Below are 19,099 nucleotides of genomic sequence, written 5' to 3'. Positions count from 1 at the left end.
CCAGCTCGATGTTGAAACAAAGCTCAGCGATATCGTTGCCTTACCACAATCCCTTACGCGATTCAATCGAGTCGCGTCCGATCTCGAACATGTTACAGCCCAAAATTTTTTTTTTGTTCGTTTCGACAAACGTAAAGTGATAGCTCGGTGGATCTTACATTTCAACTCGCCCCCTTCATGTAGTTCGGGCATATGACTCGGATGGATGTTTGGGATTTCGGATTAAGAAATTTAAATCCATATCTGTGTTAACAGTTTATTTTATTAGAAAATTATAATAAACGGCCACAGGTAAATCGTTTGCACTCATATCAATTTTGTAGTTGTTCGCACGCGGTTCATTGCCACCCTAGTGGTGTTCCTCTCTACTCCACCTGTACTGATTGCTGCGCTGACCTCTTGCCTCATACTGCATGGGCCGCTCACTGTTGCCATTGGCAGCATGTCCATTGTCACCCCCATTCCCGTCATAATCCCGTCGACGGTAAATCTCTCGGTGCTCTCTCGAGCTGGACCGCTCAAACTTTCTGGGCGAACTGTCTCTCCTCCAGTTGCCGGATCCTTCCGCGTAGCTGTATCGCCCGTTTCTGCTGCTTTGATGGTAACTTCTGTCGTCGTTTCGCTGGTACGAATCGCGAGGAGCGCGACCCTCGAAGGAACGACGCCGCTCGTCACTTGGAGCACGTTCAGCGGAATTTAGTGTCATGAGCGAGTTCAAGTAGTTGGCACGCTCCATCTTGTGGAATCTCGCCTTGTTGAACACTGTTTGACACCAGGAAAGAATAATAATAAGTTTGATGCATTGGATTTCGATTATTTTAATACGAACCATTGATGGTATCACGAGGATTGCGGCCTTGCTCCAAAATCATGTAGGCACACACGAAATAACCAGTTCGATTTAGCCCATGTGTGCAGTGAACTCCAATCTGCTTGTCTAGAAATAATTGTTTTATTATTTATAACAAAATTTTTTTTTTAACATTTATTACCCTTGTTCTGTTCATCACTGAGGAATTGATTGACGATTTCAATGAATCTGGAACAGAATAAAATTATTAGATACTAACTAATTAAATGCTGTAAAAAATCCAAACATTTACATACTTTGTACGTGTAAATTATTTCAATTTACCATACAAAATTGATTTCCCTTTTTCCATTTATCCGGCACGCTTTTCGATGCTTATCCGAGTGAAAATAAAGAATTGCATCGAGAAGCGCACACGCGCGATGGAACTATGACCGATCGATTCGATCGGATCGAATGGTTTATTACTCTAACCTGCACGCGGCGCGGATGCTGCATAATACAATTTATCGCGCATGTCGTGCAATACCTCCTATAAGGATGTGCACAATAATGTCGGTGCAGAGTAAATAGTGATTTTGAATAAATTTAAATAAAACAATTTTGTCGACTCGGAGACATCTTCTCGTTCTGTGAGAATCGATCACAAAAGTGAATAAATTATAAACATTGGAAATTGAGTCTTAGCCGCAATAACTTAGCTTTTTAAGCTAAGCCAAAGCGTATCAAGTCACTAACCTACATTGCTAATTCTGCGCGATCTCTAGACACGATTGATTTATTTCCGCTGAGCGACAAATGCACACATTTCGCTGCACTGCGAGACATATATCATTGCAACAGCTTGCATGCGTAAACTCCGCGTGCGGTTTCACCACCTATAATTTATATTTCGAACGCGTTCGAACCCAATTCGAAGCCTGAGGAGTCAAATACTAAAGGGGTCTCTAAAATTGGATACTAGGTACTCACTTGTCTACCAGCGATCGTTGCGGTATTTCATGACCCTTTGTTAAGAGCTTTTTGTGCTGAATATTGTAATTGTTGAATTCCTAAAGAAATAAGAATGGTTAGAATTTAATATATCTTGACATACTCAACACACTTACGACTGGACTGTAATATTTCGTCGTGTAGGTCAAATCAATCATCATTCCCAGATTCGGAAGCTGGGAGCGAACATCCGCCGGAGTGAAGCTTTCTGGTGAGCGGCCTTTGAAGAATGCCTGTTATTTAGTTGATGAAGAAACATAATGTGTGATTAGAGCGGTTTATAAATATAACAAACTGTTGATCAGGGATGGAATAATCGCAAAAAAATCAATTTCGCTTGCGAACTTTCTTCACCCGCGAAAGAGAGAGGAGGCAAAACACGCAAAAGAAAATCGCTCCCGAACTTCTCCAAGAAAATCAATCTGCTGATGATTTTTGTGAATTTTCTTGTCGACACAACTTAAAAATATTTATTTCACTTTGTTTACACACATTGCCCATCTACAAAACGTGACAGGTCAAATTTCGACGTGTGACGTTACACTTGCAAGTGTAGTAGTGAAAAAGATATTCCGCCGAATAATCAAGATAATGATTTTTTTAGATTCCTTTTACCGATCTTTCGTGCGCGAGAGAGAAGAGCCATGCTCCCTTCAGATTTTTTCTCTTGATGAACGTCCAATGATTTTCTTTTGATGATGATTATTCCATCGCTGCTGTTGATGTATAAAAAAATATTAATTAGATAAAATTATACAATGAAAATATACAAAAACGATATTTTGAATTGAAAATATCGGTTATGTCGAATTGAAATTTTAAAATTGAGTACAAGTTTTGAGAACTTAACAAATTAATTTTCGAATTTAATGTGAATTCCGATCAGTCCCCTTGAACATTTTGAATTAGATGTTAAACTTAGAATCTTCATCATCCCGGTACGATAATCGAACTCACGACCTCTGGATTGGACACCCAGCACGCCGCTAGTCGAAACCCATCCCCTACCGGTCAGTATTCCCAGTGAGCATATTTACTCTTTTAAGGGATCTGACTTTGCCGAGCCAGACTGGAATCGAACCCATCACCTTCCGCTTACAAGGCGAAACCCGTAACCTCACGGCCACGCAAGCTCTTAATTTCAAAAAACTAATAAAACCAGGTGTCACAAATCTCACAAAAACATAACCCATTAAATATGCGCCAATTTTCGCCATCATATCCAATTTCTCGGACGATCAGTGGGTGACTGAATATGAGCGACTACTTTCGACATTTCGTTATATTTAACAAAAGCTTGTGACGATAAAACATTGTTAGTGAACGTTGACTAAGCGACACATTCGCTAGACATTCGACAGTTATTTGACTCTCACTAGAAAAAAAAATACGCGCAGGCACGTTCGTTTGACATTGTACCGAAATTCCGATCACCTTTCCCAAGGCTGCATTCAAACGATTGCTGTCGCCATGCAGCACTGCACGAGCAAGAAAGATACAGCAAGTGCTTGTGTACCAGGCGGCAGCTTGAGTACCGAGATCGGGTTATGTTCGTTTCAACTTTGTGTGCGTTCACTAACGGTTGCATCGTAATGACGATCATGGCAGGCGCTGTGTGAGCATTCAATAATTGTTGTAACATTGCCATGATTTTATTTACTGTGTAGATTATTGAGTGTTTGCAGCGCGACTGTGTTTCGAATGTAGGCGGCGCCACTTAAGGCTACTTGCCGTAAAATCGTATACCTTTCTGCCGGCTTAAAGAACAAAATCGATTATTTCTCATGATTCTCTGCATTAATCTAAACCCCTTCCCGCCCTGAGCAAAATTGAGATTTTTTTTTTCGTTTTTCACCATTACTCGTAAATGAATGGACTAAATTTGATTAAATTTGAATGGTTATAAGCTAACAGCCTATTTAAACTAACTCAGGTTGAAAAAAAAGCATGGTTGAAGACAAATTTAATTTTGAAGACAACAAATAGTGGTGCTCTGGATTAACTGGTTGCAAAAGACGGGAAACTATTTTTGCATTAAAGTAGTGAACATCAATCTTTAAGCGTGCATGATTTGCAGCTAGTTGGTGGAAAAACATAATGACCGATTCTTAGCGAAGCTAAAATGTCACTTTTTACAATTTTCGATGTGATTTTTTATATGAAAGATTTCATTTTTTATTATGATTCAATAATTGCAATGTGCTTTAAATGCATTTTCTTATTTCAAAAGCCAAAAATATTAACCAAATGTGGTCTGCAAGCCATTGAATGGGAGAGGAGTTTTTTCATAAATCTGCTCCTTTCGTTGTCCCGTCACGCGAAGAAATGGCTGGCAAGAACTCAAATTTCAACCAATTCGTTCAGTTCAAGGAGGAGGAGCAAAAGATTCTTTTTATAATTTGTAATAATGTGTATTCCATGAGCATAAGCATGGTTGACTGCCAATGAGCTGCTACTCCGTTATTGACAGATCAGCTGAAGTTAAACAATGCATCAAAAATGATCAGTGGGAGCTAACCATCCGTTCACTGTTTTACCCTTGAAGACCCCGACTTTATTAGTCAATACCGGCGCCCTCCTAAGAAGCCTGCAGTTCAACAAAAGGGAGGAATGTTAGTCCGATAGTTGAAGTTGCAGACTCCGCTTGAGACCGTTGAATCCACAGCGTCTCCTTCAAACATCACATGATTTTTTGTTTGTTAGTAGGATAATAAGGTATTTGCTTTGCGATGTCTCCCGAGCTACGATGCTATGGGGAGGACTTCCATAAATAACCCGTCGCCGAGCCCTCCGAGCTACGATGGTATGGGAAACAAACTTGGGATTTTTTTTTTTTTTTTAGAGAAGCCGAACAATTTTTATTGAATTTTGAAAGACTATCTTGCAAAAACAAGTTCAAACCACTTTTCTAAATTTCAGTTTTTTCATAGAATAAGCAAACAAATATTGGATTTTTCGCTCATTTTGGTGTACAACAAATGAGCGAAATATTTTTTCTTATCGAAATCCAACATAAGTTTTAAAAAATGTTGATTTTGAAGGTAAAACCGGTTAAACCATAATATCAAATATATGTTTAAATTGTAATTTTATTTTTTAGTTCGTGCAAAAAGTGGTTGGTCGGTGTCATCGTCATATCAGCAATTGTTTTTGAATAAAAGCTTTCAAAAAGTGTTTTAAACTGCAACAAAGAAATATTTACTTTAAATTAATGTCCCCCTTGGCTGTTTTTAAATTTAGGCCTGAGGGTTGGGTTGTAGAAGGTTACGCCACAAAAAAATATATAACTACAAAGTCCTGTTTGAAACAATCTGCCAGCTCCCTCCGTGTACGCACGAGAGCATGCAGCTAGTGCTCAGTGCTCCATCGTTTTTTCGATTTTTTTCGCCGTAATTGATTGTGGTTACCCGCGAGTTTGCTTCTCCAGCATGCCAAAGGCCGGCCGTGGCCGTGGCAGTTCGAGTGCGGCCTCGAAAAACCCGCGAAGTTCGTCTACCGGCCGTGTGCAAAAAGGTAAACAAACCAACGCCGTGTCGGCCGCCATCGCGCAGGGGAGCGTCAGCGCTGAAGGCATCGACAAAAGTTACTACATCCTGGATATGTCCCAAGATCACCAGTGCGAACCCGTTCCGGTACTTCCGGTGCCACGACCAGTGGCACATCAACATCCGCCAACATCCCCATCAGGAACGAGTTCCAGATGCTGAGCGACGATGAAAACAACAACAACACTGACGGTAGCAGCACTACCGACGACGACGACGACGATGATGGTCGTGCACGGAAAAAAGTGCCGACGTCAAAAAAGAACAACTCTCCAGCGGAACGTAGACCACCTCCAATTTTTGTTTTGGACACGTTAGCGGACGATGTTGACGAGTTGCTGGAAGGCCTCGGATATTGTCTGAAAATCGGTAAGTCGGCAGTGCAAGTGATCACACTGACCAAAAGAATTTCGACCTGGTGTTTGAAGAATTGAAGCGTAGCAACTTCAACTTCTACACATTCAACCCCGAGAAGCCCCCTGTTAAGGTTGTCTTGCAGGGTTATCAAGACCGTCCGATCTCCGACCTGAAGGGTCACCTTTCGGACGCCGGAATAAAACCGCGGGAGATTAAAGTGCTCTCGCGCAAGACAACGGTAACAGGTACACACACTGTACCTGTTGTACTTCGACCGCGGCACCGTCAAGATCCAAGACCTGCGGCGGACTAAAACGTTGGACGGTTTTTGGGTAAACTGGCGGTTTTACACCAAGAACCCGACGGACGTAGCGCAATGCCACCGTTGCCAGAAATTCGGCCACGGCTCGCGGAACTGCAACCTCCGGCCCCGCTGCGTGAAGTGCGGTGAGTCACACCTCTCGGAGGCGTGCGCACTGCCACGAAAGGCGGACTTGGGGGACAAGGCAGAACAAACCAAGCCGCGCATAAAGTGCGCGAACTGTGACGGCAACCATACCGGCAATTACCGCGGATGCGTCGCGCGCAAGGCCTACCTCGAGGAGCAGGAAAGAGGAAGAAGAAAGCGTCCCACCCTCCTCAGCGAAGTACGAGCGCAGCCGTTCCTGCAGCTGGACAGCGTACGGTTCCAGCGGAAAACTCAGCGTTCCCTCCTGGTTGGGGGCGTTCGTTCGCCAGCGTGGTCGCTGCCGGTAGCGGCAGTACGGCCCAGCAAGAAGTCACCGGGAAGATCTCTTCACCCTGCCGGAGTTCTTTGCTCGCGGGGAGATGATGACGCGGTTTCGGAGCTGCCGGAACAAGGCAGAACAATTCCTGGCCCTTGGGGAACTGATGATCAAACACATCTACAAAGGATAAATTTTCTGTGATCTAGTATTAAGCTTTCTCTTCCTCTATCCCCTTTCCTTTGCAATTTCTGTAAGTTTTTTTTATAGTTTTTTCTTACTCTTGCTAGTGCCTTAGTTAAAGAAATAATTGTTCCTAAATGGATTATGATGCAACACACAGCTGTAAGGAACTCCAAAACTCTGTTATGCACTTCAAAATAACTCATTGTATCTTGATTATTCACCAATAAAACCGAATTGAAATTGAAATTGAAACAATCTGCCTTACAAAATTGGATATATGAATATAATGTTTCAAATCCGAGCCCCTTTTATATACACAAAACACCATCGAATCGACCGAGTTTCTGTTGTTGCAGTCAACATGATACCAATAATAACCATCTCAGGCATTCGGCGCGCACCGACGCCACTTGGCGGGTGTGTACCAATTTTGTGTGTTTATTTTGGGAAACATGTCGAGTTCTGGTTATCAACAAAAACTATCTATCCCAAACATGACAAATATACGTGTGCGTTTTGGCAATATAGGTTTGCACGATTTATTATTATCGGAAAAGTGCACTTTTCATGTGTGTTTTTTGTTGTTGTTTTTTTTTCGGTAGAATTCCTGTTGGCGGCAGTCGCTGCAAGAAATGGAAGGATGTGAGCAGGGAAAAAAGCTACATGTTATGGGAGTGAGTTAGCAGCACAGACAGCCATCCCATATGGGAATAAATGTGCGCCTTAAAAGTTTGTTCTTTACGCTCTGATAAAATTATATTCCAACCAAACGAGCGCGAGCTTCAGAGAGAGAAAAAAAAACAATTATGATGGTTCCAAGGATTTGCCGCGCGCGCACGCTCGAAAGATGGTATAAATAACCCAGTATCATCAATCTGAGATCATATAAAGTTTGAAGAAAAAAATAAATTCTAGAGGCGGGGGCGAGCGAGAAAAAAGGATACAAGAAAGCTTACCGCAAGAATCAATCGAGGTGTCCTCAATTCTAATCGAAAATTACAGAAAGTTTTTTTGAAAGATCTTGATTGAATTTGTTATTTGGATGTATATAGGAATTGATCATATTTTATTGAAAATATGTTTTTAAGCATGATTTATTTGGTTAACATTTCTACATGATAACCGTTACTTGCAGTTGGTTTGAGCTATTTTATTTTTCAATCTCTGTAAAAAAACAAATTAGCGATGGAAAAAGTTTCGAAGTTTTAAATATTGAATTGGTGATAAATAAAGTTATAGAATTCAATTTTGTTTTGAATACAATCTTTCAGAATTAGCGAATATTAAAAAGCTTACAATTTGGTGAAGTTTTTCATACCGTTCGATCATATGAATTCAGAAAGAAGCATTTCCAAGGTCCCGGAGCAGCGTGTTTTGATTGAATGCCTTTGGAATGCAAACATGCGATATTCGCTGCCTGGGACCATCGTAATTCATGGAAATTCCAATCACCTCGTACATCTTCTAATCACCAGTATGCGCTGCACGTCTGATAACATTAAGGGCAGCCACAAACAGGTTCATTCAGGTGAAACCGTCAGCCACAGTGGCCCCCTCTCGAAAGGGCTCACTGCAATATAGTAATTAAAAATGGTTAATAAATATATAATTTATTATATATTATTATAAATAATTATTATCTTTGACCAAATAATTGAAAATAGACCACCAACGTTGACTGGCTTGGGTCTCTCTTTTTTTTTGCCTTCGAGACTGATGTGTTGTGTTGTTCCTCTACCTACGCCGCCACGTTATATCCAGCGAGCGAACAAACTTGTGTGTGTGTATGTGTGTGTGATGGCCCGGGTAAACATCAACAGCCTCCGCGCGATCGATCGAACCGCCAGACCGCCACCGACGGACGACTAACTGACTCGAGGAGGCAGGTATGTTACGGTGACCATCAGGAGAAAAGTCTGGGAAATTTGTTCAAGTTCGGGAAAGTATTAGCTTTAAGTTAGTTTTACACATCCTAGCTAAAACTACAGAAAATAGCTGACCAAACGTACAATAAATATTCGCAGAACTTCTTTGAGAAAAGGAAAACGGACCGAGTTCAACTAGTAACCCTAAGGAATATATGCATATCACATACAAACCACACCACCGGCCACCGGGACTGGCCCGGGCCTGGAAGCCGCGCGCGGAACAACACGGCAGCGCCAAACGAATAAATAAAAATTGATCCTCGGCGCACTCATCGATCTCCGACTCTTCTGGTGTAAAAAGTGACCATCAAAAGCGCGCACAACACAACGAACGACCGAACGCAGCCGTCGCAGTTGAGGGTAAAACGAAGAAGTCCAGGGCGCGATAGAGTTGCGATATAGCGATGGATTCCTGACGTTGTGTAAGGTTTTGGGCTTTTCATATTTTCGCCTTCCCCTGGCGGCGTGCAGAGAGGACACTTAAGGTACACCAACGGTAGCCGAGCACCTTTGACACAGGCGCCCATCAAGAATGGTTTTTAGCACCATCATTTGGTATTGACATGTGTTTTGTCACTTTTCAGACTTCTCTGGAGCGAGTAGCTTGGCAATGTGTGAATATACATTTTGATTTGGAACGACCGATGTTAATCTTACTCCACACTACACCCAGTCTGGAGCGGATAAATCTTCTACCAAATTTTACAGAAGCACTGACAACAAACGTCAAAAACAACGCTCTGACATCCAATGGGACGTCGATACTGACTAATTTGCAGTAGCTATATTTATTTATTTTAAGTTAAAAAGAATGTGTTCTCATAATTCGAGACAAATTTTTGCTTCTAAGAAGAGATTCTAAAGGAGATATTAGACTATGACAAACAAACAAACTCGCACTTTTTGGCAGTTTGACAGAACATTTTGCTTTGTTTGCGAGTTTGGCAAACTGTCAAACACGAAAAAGTGCGATTTTTTTTGTCATAGTCTAATGCCTCCTAAACTCTCGACCACTGCGGCATTAGAACTGTTTTTTAAAGGTTTCTTATTTTACCTCTCATGGTGTTCAAAAACGTACATCTCTGTGAGAATAAATTTGTCCGAACTAGTTTATAGCTGAAAACTTGCCTTTTGGTCTCCTAAAACATTTTATTTTATAAAAAAATGCAGTATTTGTGAAGCATTGTTCTGAACCAAAAGGCAATAATCATCAATAGTTTTAGGTATTTTTCTTCGGAAACCACCAAACAAATATTTTTGTAATATTTTAAACGTGTATGCCCGATGTAGTCAACAATGTATCCTACAAGAAATTGTTCAATGCTAATTGGCACAAATGAGCGAGAATTGCAGGTCGCAAGGTCGGAGTCCTTCGAAATTGTCCATTCAAAACCCTCAAGCCTCTTTGCCATCAGGAGGACCGCCCCAGCGACGAGCCTTTTTCCTCTCCCACTTTTGCTTTCTCTCCTTTCCATGAATTTCATTTTCATGTGGGCAATTTCTCTGAAATTCAATTCATTAGAACAATAGCGCCGGGGTCGAAACTGGACGGCATCTGAAACCATCAGCTGCTCTATTTTGACAAGGGAAAAAAAAATCTCAAAAGTGTGAACAATGCGGTGCGTGCCAACTGCACGCTGGAAGGCAGGCTGCAAAAGTCAACGTTTAGAGAGCAAACAATTTAGCCCCCACTCCAGAAGGATTCTTGGCCCTCTTGAGACGGTGTTCGTTGAACCCGTAATTGCGTAACACAGCACAATCGGACCACACGGATTACTAGGCTCCCAACCCAATACGAGTCAGGTGAATGGCACCATACCTCAATTTACTGCTATTTTTGGATAGCTATTTCGAGATCTAGGTCAGTTAAATAACATTGCAAATGTAGCGTCCGTCTGCCAGTACACCTTCCTTGAGAAACTTTTTTTTTATTTTTGGTATTTCTCACTGAGAGTTGGCCACATTCCAGCAAATATCAGCTAATTCCTTAACGGGCGATAGAAGCTAAACTTTCTTCGCAACTCCTACATATATCTCGGTATGAATATATCAAATGTCGCTATAACGCTGTCCTTTGCACTATAGACCTATCGATGTAAAAAAATGTCAAAAAAAACTTGAGCTATGCTTTTAAAAAGAAACTATGTTTTAATCATCTTTGAAGAACGAACCAACAAGGATAAAATCAGTTCGCAAAACGTAAAAAAAAACAACCTAACAAGTTTAATTTCATGATACAGTCCAGACTCGATTATCCGAAGGCCTAGACAAAATTTCACTTCGGATAATCGAATCAAGAAAAGAATATGTGTTGCGTTGTCTTTTCTATGGTCGAGCTTAAATATGACTCCAAAACTACGGTTAAAAAGATTTAGAATTTAAAACCCAGGATGGCAGCCAAAATTGCAGTGATGAAAAAAAAATATGTTAACATTTTTATTTATTTTGCAGACAATTCGACGCCAACATTTCAAAAAGCATCATGTACAAACCATGCGTTTTGAGAAAAACGCATTTGAATGTTGAGCATCCATTTTCAATTCCCATTTTAATATAAAAGCAAAAAAAGATGTTCTAATGATAACAAACGATGAAAAACGTTGCTTTTATTGATACTTGATCATCCAAATTCAATAAAACATTATTTCCGTAATTTTATTTGAGAAAAACAAACATAAGTCCTTTTGAAATCACCAACGTCGATATCACCCTGCTGTCACTGAGGGGGGCGCTTTGTTATGATTCGTTTTTCTTCGCCGAATGTACATGGCGCTTTTTTCATGTTGCTTTTTTTCTCGTCACGAGGTTTATGTAGCCTTTTGTTTGACAGGTTGACAGGGCTATATAAACAGGGACTGCTGATGGCAGAGATTTTGTTTATGTTACTTTATTTAAAATCATGATTAAACAGACTTTACTGAAGTAACTTTTGCTCATTTTTGGTGGAAAGGTAGCTTATTAGGAGTACTTTCAGAATATGCAATAACCCAGAAAGTGTCAAAATGTACATGATGCCATTTGAAATGTTACCGTCGAATTGACTAATCAAATTTGACTGCAATATTGTTGCATATTTTTTTGTTCGTGAGTCTCGGCCCGAAACTTCAAACACGAACAATAGCAGTGAACCGAAGATTGGCAATGACATTTTGGAATTTTGACAGTCTGGAAGGCATGAATTACTCCATTATCGGTTTCCCGCACGTGTGAAGTGGAAATTGTTGCACATGGCTGAAGTTAGGAATTTTGCAACTTATCTTAACAAATACTGAATTTCAAAAATTAAACACAACATACTACAAACCGGTTTGAAAACTAAAGGTTAACTAAAGGCATGATGGTTTGTTGCATAATCTTGCTTAGAATCGCGATAAAGGCGGTTTAAATTGAAAAAAAAATATTTTTTTCTGTTCTAGAATTTGACTAAATTTTGTTTACTGTGCAAGATTTTAAAATTAGTACACAACGGACACAGCAACTTTTTCAAAAAAGTATTTTTTCGGTTAGTCTACAATCAATTTCATGTTGGTAAACAAACGACGCCATATTGCCAATGAGTAATTCTCTGAGATTTCTGTCATTGGATTTTTTTGTATTTTTTAATTCGGCTGAAACTTTTTTGGTGCCTTCGGTATGCCCAAAGAAGCCATTTTGCATCATTAGTTCGTTCATATAATTTTCCATACAAATTTGGCAGCTGTCCATACAAAAATGATATGTGAAAATTCAAAAAAAAAAATATCGATTTGGTGTCTTCGGCAAAGTTGTAGGTATGGATATGGACTACACTGAAAAAAATGATAAACGGTAAAAAAAAATTGGTGAGATTTAATTTCACTTTTTGTCACTACAACTTGATTTGCAAAAAACACTTTTTTTATTTTTTTTAATTTTTGATATGTTTTAGAGAACATTAAATGCCAACTTTTCAGAAATTTCCAGAATGGGCAAAAATCTTTGACCGAGTTATGATTTTTTGAATCAATACAGATTTTTTCAAAAAATCAAAATATTGGTCGCAAAATTTTTTCAACTTTTTTGAATTTTTGATAAATTGCACCGTTTTCAAGTTATAGCCATTTTTAGGTAACTTCTTTGAAAATAGTCGCAGTTTTTAATTTTTTAAAATTAGTGTCCATGTTTGCCCACCTTTGAAAAAAATATTTTGAAAAGCTGAGAAAATTCTCTATATTTTGCTTTATTGAACTTTGTTGATACGACCCTTAGTTGCTGAGATATTGCCATGCAAAGGTTAAAAAACAGGAAAATTGATGTTTTCTAAGTATCTCAGCAACTAATGGTCCGATTTACAATGTTAAAATATGAAACATTAGTGAAATTTTCCGATCTTTTCGAAAAAAAATATTTAAATTTGAAATCAAGACTTACATTTTAAAACGTCCAAACATTCAATATAACGCCCTTTTAAAACGGTCCAAACATTCAATATTACGCGCTTTTAAAATGTTACTCTTGATTTTATTTATTTTTAATATTTTTTTTCGAAAAGATCGAAAAATTTCACGAATTTAACATTGTAAATCGGGCCATTAGTTGCTGAGATATCGACAATAGAAAATGGGGGGTTGTTTGGGTGAGACTTAGAAAACATCAATTTTCTTGTTTTTTAACCTTTGCGTGGCAATATCTCAGCAACAACGTATCGTATCAACAAAGTTCAAAAATGCAAAATATAGAGAATTTTCTCACCTTTCAAAAATATGTTTTTCAAAGGTGTGCAAACATGGGCACTAATTTTAAAAAATGAAAAACTGCGACTATTTTCAAAAAGTTGATGCAAAATGGCTTCTTTGGGCATACCGAAGGCATCAAAAAAGTTTCAGCCGGATTAAAAAAAAAAAAAAAAAACAAAAAATAAAATTAAAGAAAAAAGACCGATTCCGTAGAGAACTGCTCCAATGCAGTTCGGTAGCTCATATCCTATACAAACCTTCGGATAATCCAACTTCGGTATACGAAACTTTGAACAATCGAGGCTTCGGATAATCGAATCTAGACTGTACGTTGTCATTTAAAAAAAAAAAAACCTTTTTGAAATTGAACAAATTTCTACGTGATTTCAATCTGATTAATCTGATTATTGTTCGTAAAATCACCCATTTGTGGCTCTCTAGAAGATATATTTTTGTGGCTTTTCAAAAGAATAAACAAACTCGTCGCATAGCTTAGCATAACACTTTGTAGCTCCAACGGGATCAAAAAAGTTGGAAGTACAAATTCCAAGTTCAACCCTTGGAAAAAAAGTTGGAAATGCCTTATCATCGTAACTTGGGGTAGACGGGTCTGTATTGGATCTACCTTGTTGTGGGTGATGTTTGACATCCTTCCGGATCGAATGCAACAAGAATAATCCAAATCGGTTGAGTTTTCGCCGAGATACAGCCGGATGAAGTTGCATTTCCAACTTTTTTGACCCTCTTGGTGCTTCGCGTAAGTTTAGACCCCGTTGGTGCTACAGGTGATAATTGGTCTGCACCTCACTGTAAGGATCAATTCGAAATTCTTTAATAATTTAATTGAAAGAAAAACTTAGAAAATAACCAGCAACACAACCTCGTAAATTGTTTAAATTATATTTAGAGCCATATCGTTTTTGTTCCAAAGTCACTGCCTCCCACTTTCTAAATTTTGGTAAAATCATTCAATGATAAAACTTTTGAGTACATCATCCTGGTTCAGGATTCGAACTAACAAGTTTTGAATCTTAAAAACATCATGTGACAAAAATGACCCCTCCGTAAGCCCATAGTGCTTTGGCGCCATGTAGAAAATTTATCGACGTCTCCGCGCTCGTACGAGGTTTCCAATACCTGTGATTTTTTTTTTTTATCTACCAAAATATTTTGCGGTCCTTCCTACACATCGATTCCCGTCTAATGGTCCTCCCCAAGTGGCGCTGGACTGGGAATGATTTACAGGTTCTAAGGCGGATTCCGCTTCACTTTTTTTTGTTGTTGCCTTTATGAATGCATCGAGATGACCTCAAAGCCCTCCACAGCAATCTCATCTTCAGGTGCCGAAAACGTGGACCGTTTCCGCACTCCCTTTTTTCTGGAAATTGCTGTTTTCGTAAGATATTTCCCAAAACTAGCAGAACGGCAAACAGTTGTCGTGCGTTTGGAAAATTCAATAAATTTTACAACAATACAGCCCCTATTTTCAAGCAAACAATTTGGCGGAATTTAGGAGCGTTTAATTGTCTGCGAGAAAATGCGGTGCGCCGAAGGAGAAAGTTCTGGCCCGCCGGCTGGCCTCTGGAATACGGGCAAGGCGATAAATCAACACCACTGATGATGTGCATTGGAAGTCTATCATTGAGAGCGGGCGGGCAGCAACCCCCGAAAAAGAGGGTGATAAATTTACACCGGACGGTTACAATGTGGTGAAAAAGTGTGGCCAACATCCATACCCATTCAGAATTTAACTCATTGTTTAGGATAGGATATTTCTGCATTGTGATTTGAATGTATGTACAAACAACAAGGAAGAGATTCGAGCTTGTTTAGAAAAAACAACTTACGACAATTTGTCGTTCTGTTAGTGCGCGTTCAATTATTTCACAACGCAACGCAATTAAAATTATTCTCTCGCTATTTTTCCAGTAAAATTTTGTAGAGTTAATCTCTCAGTCGTCTGTTGTATTTTTTATTGTCATCCAGTTTCTTAAAAGGTTCACACAAAAAATCCTGCATTTTTTATGAAACTTCAAGTAATTACGGATTAGAAACAACCGCACCACTATACTGAAATGGCAAAATTATCATGAGAAACAAGCATCCCACCCCAATTGCTGCTTAAAATTCAAAGTGGGTAAACGTCACAATTATCGCTGATCCCTATCCGCGGGGGATCTTTAACCTTGCTCTGTGTTGAAAAAGTGGAAAATGAGGGAATAAAAATTCACCTTTGTCCTTCGATTTGCTCACGAAAATGTCACGATCCGGGATGCACTCCGTTGCTGCAGCACAACAAATAGTGCTTCAATCAATCTGGCGCTATAAAAATCATCTCCCCACCCTAAGCGAGCACTTTGAGGGGTTACATACATGTAGAAAATCACAAAATTTTATATTACAGAATATTTGTTAAATCCACTCAAAAGATTATTAATCAGTCCTGAAAGTTTCACTAAGATATTTCATGATTGAACTCAGTAAGAGACGATTCAAGCTCAAAATTTTGCCATGCGCAAAGCGGACTGTCAAACTTTGTTGGCGTTTTTCTCTAAACCCCGAGTTGATTTACGGTGCCGGGATATCTCGAGATGGGATGGACCAAATTGGCTGAAATTTGAGGTGAAGACTCGTTAAACCGATTCCGGGTGCATGACGAAGCCCAATTTTTAAAATTTGCTTTTAAAAAAAATACAAAAATAAAAAAAACTAACGATTTTTTTATATGAAAAACACAAAAATATTTTTATCTTTTTTAAAATAAACTTTTTGAAAATCGGGCTTCGTCATGCACACGGAATCGGTTTAACGAGTTATCACCAAAATTTTGAGCCGATTTGGTCAAGACAGTGTTGAAATACGTGGCACCCGTTTTTTTAAACTGCTAACTTGAAATTGCTATATCTCGGTAATGATGCAACGAAATATCTTCAAATTTGTTTTGTTAGTAGGTGAAAATGTTAAAATGCCCTGAACAAAGAATTCAAAAAAGTTTAAATGTGCGCTCATACTAACCTCTGACTTTTTTTTGCCGGTATACATGTATGTAACCCCTTAAACCGAGATTTCGCTATCACCACAGTCACAGTCTGCCCTCAATGGATGGTAGAGCCACGTGGCATTTAATTTTAATGGGCACTATTATGCGGCATTATGATTATCCCGCTCATAACTAGGAATGGAACGAAATTAAGATCATTATAATTGAATGTGTGCAAAAGACAAAAGTTTGCGCTAAACAATAATGCCGCGGAATAAAAAAAAAAGCCGCACGACTTTGCGACGTTCATTGTGCTGTGGATGCACCTAGAATGTTTTGCCTAAAAAGTGGTGCTCTCTTCCACCTTTCCAGCGGCATAGAGCAGCTAATTGTGAGTGAACATCATCGATCGTTGTTGGCGGCGGCAACGGCGAACGTTCCGCCAATCACGAGTTATTGCTAACCTTTGGCAAACGCATAGTGTCGCTTGCAGACATCAGACACATAAATAAACATCATCCCGAAACGGGCGGCGTGAGAGTACCGATGTATAATCAATGTAAACCGAAAAGAGTTGCACCGTTGCATTGCGGCGACTCCAACTTCAAGGCGAATGATTTGACAGAAATAAAAGAAAAAAATCACAAATCTGAGAATCAAAACTGCTACATTTTGGATGTTAATCCAACATCATTACTACCAAGTTAGTGTAAAAATAATCAAAACTCATAATATAACTGAAAACCTAATACCTAGTTTATCACTAATAGTTAATCACTAATATCAGAGTTTATTTTTTCCCTATTTCATACGAATTTTGTAGTTCAAGGAAATTGGAACCCACAAAATGATTGAATGGGTTGAACTGAAAGAACGTACAAAACAATGCGAAAACGCCAAGTGCGAATTTCAGGTACAGAGTAAGGTTTTTCGATCAAGGAAATAGTCATGGCACAAAATCTCTGGATTTTGATCAATCTATAGACTAAATCTAGAGTTTTTTCAAAGGTTCAATAAGCTATTGTCTTTCATATGTTTATATGACCCTTTAAAAAAATCTCTAGAAATCGACTCTCCCGAACCAAATATTTTGGTCACGAAGCCGGATTCCTCAATTCAACTAGCCTTGACTGTTCAAGCTCGAATATCCAAAGTTCGATAATCAGAAAGTTTTAAAGGAACTTCGGATAATCGAATCATTAAAAATATTTCTTTAATTCGGGTTCAGTGACAAAATATCCTATGGTGAAAAATTGGTTTTCGCATTTTTGAATAATTCAAAGGGCACAGTTTCTGTGGACCACAAAATTCACGCTTCCCATTGAATTGAGCATGCACAGTAGGATGACAAGAAAAATTGAAAATTTTGGAAAATCTGGGTCGATTCTTTAGGTATAAAAAAGTAGCTGTGCCAATTTTGAGCCAAATCGCTGTCGTCGATTTTTTTCGTTGAAGTTTGTATGGGAAAAATCGAAAAAATGTCTGGGGAAAAACTAACTAACTAACTAAATTCGTTTCGTGGCGTTAAATGTGTCGGATCATTGCCAAGTGTGATATTCATATTTTATGATAAACAACTTTGTGCAAGACCGCAAAACGATCCGAGTCAACCCTGATGAGTTATAAGCGATTTGAAGAAGACGTTGTTGTATGAAAAGATTTTTTTAACATCAACCGTAAACCGTTAACAGCGACCCATAATCGATTTTTCTCAACATTTTCACAGTTAGGGTAGAGTAGTCATCAATGAGACACAGGGAACAATGATAAAATGGCTCTCATAAGTCGTAGTTTCAATCAGTCAGGCTCATATTTGGGGGAAAGGTGTGTCTACTAGATACACATCTGCCATAATAGTGGCTTTGGTTATGGACGCTTCCTTGAAAAGTTTTTCATAAATGTTTGTTTCTGGGGTGTAAAAGTAAATTATAGACAAAAAATACTTTTTCGCTCGTAGGCTGCCATTTACACCAAAACTAACATTTCCTCAAATTTCTTTCAACGTTCCATAGGGATTGAGTTGGGCTACAATATCCTTTCATTAGGTTTGGCCAAAATTTAGAATATACCCAGAATCCAGGGCTGTCTCATTGTTCCCCACTCATTTCAGCCCATGGGTAACAATGAGACACTTCGATTTTTCTTCATTAAACTTTTCAAAATCTATGGAAGTCTTTCAAAACATGAATTGAAAGTGATTTTTAGCATATTTATAGAGTTTTAACCTCATTTAACCAAAAATACAAAGTTATTTGGAATAAATATTTGGATTTTACAAAAATTTTATACTTTTTAGTATAACTTTTGTTAATTAAACTTTCATGTTGGCAAAATTGCTCTAAAATGTTCAAGCCAAGTCACCTGCTATGGAACAATACAAAAACATGATGTTTTACTTGAAAAGTAATGATTTTCATAGAGTGTCTCGTTGTTCCCCAGCTGTCTCATTGTTCCTGCCAAGTGCGTCTACAATGAGACAGTTGAATAACCCTGGCTGTAGATGTCGGATCGATCTCATATTTTGGTCAATGTTAGAACACATTAAAAAAAAGAAAATGTAACAAAAAGCTCATTTAAACATGCTGATGAAAAAATTAGAAAAATCGTTGAAAGTTGAAAACCAAAAGTGTCTCATTGATAACTACCCTACCCTACTTATTTTTGTCTAAGGAATCGAATCTGGGGGCATCCCTGAGATCGATTTTTGTTGGCCAGTGTAGTTACTATATATTGAAAATTAAAAATACTTTTTCAGAAAAAATATTGTGAAGTACCCAGAACAAAATCATGGTAATATTACATCTGGGAAGGGCTCTTTTATATCAGAAAACATGTGTAATTTTACCTCTAAAAATGTGTAATTTTACCACTTTTCTGTTG

General features: G+C 38.7%; 1 protein-coding gene across 2 annotated transcripts in view; it reads right to left on the bottom strand.

Moving 5' to 3' along the window:
* Positions 1-242: 242 nt before the first annotated feature.
* The window catches only part of LOC6039950 (RNA/RNP complex-1-interacting phosphatase homolog), a 48,430-nt gene continuing 29,573 nt past the window's right edge, over positions 243-19,099 (bottom strand). Inside the window, exons 1-6 of one of the 2 annotated variants that reach the window (XM_001849392.2) lie at positions 15,471-15,493; positions 1,921-2,037; positions 1,784-1,863; positions 993-1,039; positions 830-937; positions 243-762 (exon numbers count right to left, since the gene is read on the bottom strand). In XM_001849392.2, the coding sequence (XP_001849444.2) occupies positions 350-762; positions 830-937; positions 993-1,039; positions 1,784-1,863; positions 1,921-1,965 (693 nt within the window). In that variant the 5' untranslated portion in view covers positions 1,966-2,037; positions 15,471-15,493 and the 3' untranslated portion in view covers positions 243-349. Of the gene's footprint in view, positions 763-829; positions 938-992; positions 1,040-1,783; positions 1,864-1,920; positions 2,038-15,470; positions 15,494-19,099 lie in introns of those variants that run through there. The other variant, XM_038257307.1, reaches the window with a different exon arrangement.

Source organism: Culex quinquefasciatus, chromosome 2 (genome assembly GCF_015732765.1).
Source record: "Culex quinquefasciatus strain JHB chromosome 2, VPISU_Cqui_1.0_pri_paternal, whole genome shotgun sequence".
NCBI classification, from domain to species: Eukaryota; Metazoa; Arthropoda; class Insecta; order Diptera; family Culicidae; genus Culex; species Culex quinquefasciatus.
Note: the sequence above shows the minus strand (reverse complement) of the source record. Positions and strands in the feature narration are given on the sequence as shown.